We start from the raw sequence: 2505 nt of genomic DNA, 5'->3' as shown, positions 1-2505 counted from the left end.
CTGTCTCTTCGTGTCTCTGCAAGCGCACATGCCCTATAACAAAAATCTCTCTTAAAAAAAAAAAAAAAGAACCTTTGAAAAGTGATTACACTGGTAAGTGATTATGTTGAGAACCTCTTAGAATCCTGTAAGAATAATAGTTGGCTATAGCTCACATGCCCCCAAAGCTGGTTGCCCTGCACTGCCCTTGCCCTTCTCATAGCTGCTGTGATGGAGGTCTCATGAGCATTGTTTGCATCTTGTGTAGATGGAGGGAACGTGCCAAAGCAATTTGAAGTGGATGGACTCCATCCTGCTGGTGACATGTCTTACGTGGACACTGCTGCAGCTGCTGTGCCCACCAGGCCCACCTCTGGTCACTACTCAAGTAAGGTTTTCTTTTTTGGAACTAGCACTTAGCATGGCCACATACTGGACACCAGTCTGTGTGCTTTGTAAGTTATTTCATGTGCCATTGAAGGGCTTTTTGTTAGCAAAGATTAGTCAGCCTTGGGGGTGTTTTCATTGTTGATGACATTTGCGAAGTAACTCCCAGCAAGAACATGTGAAGACAGTGCTGAGGAGAAAACTGTAAGAAGGAAAGGCGTCTTATTTGGTCTTCCCATGCTAGTTACTTTCTTAAAAATGTTTTCACTAACCATTTGATCTGACAGAGCAATTACACTTTCCCCTCAAATTCTCTTGCAAAAGCCATTCTGTGGGAGCCTTATCTTGGGAAATCATGATGAGAAATTGAAGTGGTGGTTAATTCCCATTATACCTTCTTAATGTGCCTGGAACATTTTAATATTACTGCTTTCATCAGTTTGCCCCTTCATGGGTAAAGAAATTAAGACAGGAAAACTTCATGTTCAATCTTCAGAAAAGCTGACACCCTGGAGTTAACCTATTACAGCAGGAAACCAGTCATCAGATGTGTCTTCTGGCTGTTTTCTTTGGCCTCTTTTCTCCTCCAGATTACCTTCTCCCCTTACTGGTGGGGCATTGGGATGGAAGGGAGGACAGTTGTGGGGCGGTTGGTGCTTCTTTTCTGGCCAACAGCCAAGCTCCCTTTCTCAACTTGGACCAAAGTGTTTAAACCTCACATTTGAAAGGCTATTTCTCAAGTAAAGCTGATCTGTTCCTCCCAAATATTGGGAAAACATCATCCCCAAACATATCCAGAACCTCTTTCTAGCAGTTTCTTTGTTTAAGTCATAGTACTCAGGATGATGAAGAATTAAAGAAACGAGATTTTGAGGAGGTTGATTTTGCTGATTGCAGAGTCGACGTGCTTTGGAAGCCATTTATTCAGAAACCTGATCAGAGCCTTCTCTCTGCCAGCACTTTCCTAGGGACTGGGCATCCAGCAGTGAGCCAGACCACGCCCCCACCTTCATGGTGCTTGCCTAGGGGAGTCAGATGGCCAACCAGCCATCCAGGGAGCTCAGACTGGAGGGTCCTTGACAGATGAGTAGGGGCAGCAGCCATGTAGACCCAAGTGAGGGAGTAAAAATAATAGGATGTGGGTGAGCCAACTGAGTAGCTAGGGGTTCTGCCTCTGAGGTGGAGTGTAGAGTATGGTAACAGTTTATGAAGGATTATTAAGCAGCATGGTTACATTTAGGTGACTCTCATATTCCTCATTTCTCCTCTTCATCTTGGCACAAAGGGAAGTGAAAGGGGCAGAAATTCGGTGTCTGAAGCGCCTAGCAGACATGCTGCTTTTCTTTGCTCCTGTGTCCAAAGATGTTTTTAAGTCTCCCCAGAACTGTAAACTGTGCCCCAGAACAGAGAAGTAGCCCTTTTTCTTATTTTTAAATTTGCATCCAAGCAGCATTCCTATTTTGAGGTTGCCATTCATATAAAAAAATCAATGCTATTTAGGAGTAGCTCTTCCTCTACCAACATAGAGGAAATTGTAATAATTAACTACTCCTCTGTATTTTAATTTCATGACAAAGAAACAGAGAAGACTGTGCTACCTTTCTCCTGTTAGTAAAACTAACTGTTCTACTTGTGACTTTAGAATAAAGCATAACGGGACCAGCAGGTGGCGTGGTCGTTAAGGCGCTAGACACTCCTGCATGACTAACCACGGTTTGAGTCCCAGACCTGGTAGCTTGCTTTCTCACTTTCTCTCTGTCTCGCTCTGGTCAAATTAAAATAAATAAAATAAATTAATGAATAAATAAATAATTCTTTTTTTAGACGTTTTTGCTATAGGGTGCGTTCGCTTGCCAGAAAGACAGACAGACCAGTGACATAGCCATTAGCTAACTGCTGGCCCCTAAAATAATTATTAAAAAAAAAAAAAGAATAAGGCATAACAAGAGCTGAAAGGTGGCATGGTGGGTAAGGCACTGGACTCTCACATGGCTAACCGTGGTTCAAGCCCCAGACCTGGAAGCTTACTTTCTCATCCCCCCCCCTCGCATCCCCGGTCAAATTAAGATAAATTAGTAAAGAATTAAAATTAGGGACCGGCAGGTGGCGTGGTGGTTAAGGCGCTGGACACTCCCACAT

General features: G+C 43.4%; 1 protein-coding gene across 7 annotated transcripts in view; it reads left to right on the top strand.

Annotated features, from left to right (window-relative positions):
* OFD1 (OFD1 centriole and centriolar satellite protein) overlaps positions 1-2505 on the top strand; it is a 47258-nt gene that overhangs the window by 41049 nt on the left and 3704 nt on the right. For all 7 annotated transcript variants that reach the window (XM_027769671.1, XM_027769667.1, XM_027769665.1 and 4 more), the window contains one exon: positions 248-367. In XM_027769671.1, coding sequence (XP_027625472.1) covers positions 248-367 — 120 coding nt within the window. The remainder of the gene's footprint in view (positions 1-247; positions 368-2505) is intronic.

This window comes from Tupaia chinensis, unplaced genomic scaffold, assembly GCF_000334495.1.
Source record: "Tupaia chinensis unplaced genomic scaffold, TupChi_1.0 Scaffold150243_1, whole genome shotgun sequence".
Lineage (NCBI taxonomy): Eukaryota > Metazoa > Chordata > Mammalia > Scandentia > Tupaiidae > Tupaia > Tupaia belangeri.
This window is presented reverse-complemented; position numbering and strand designations above follow the sequence as displayed.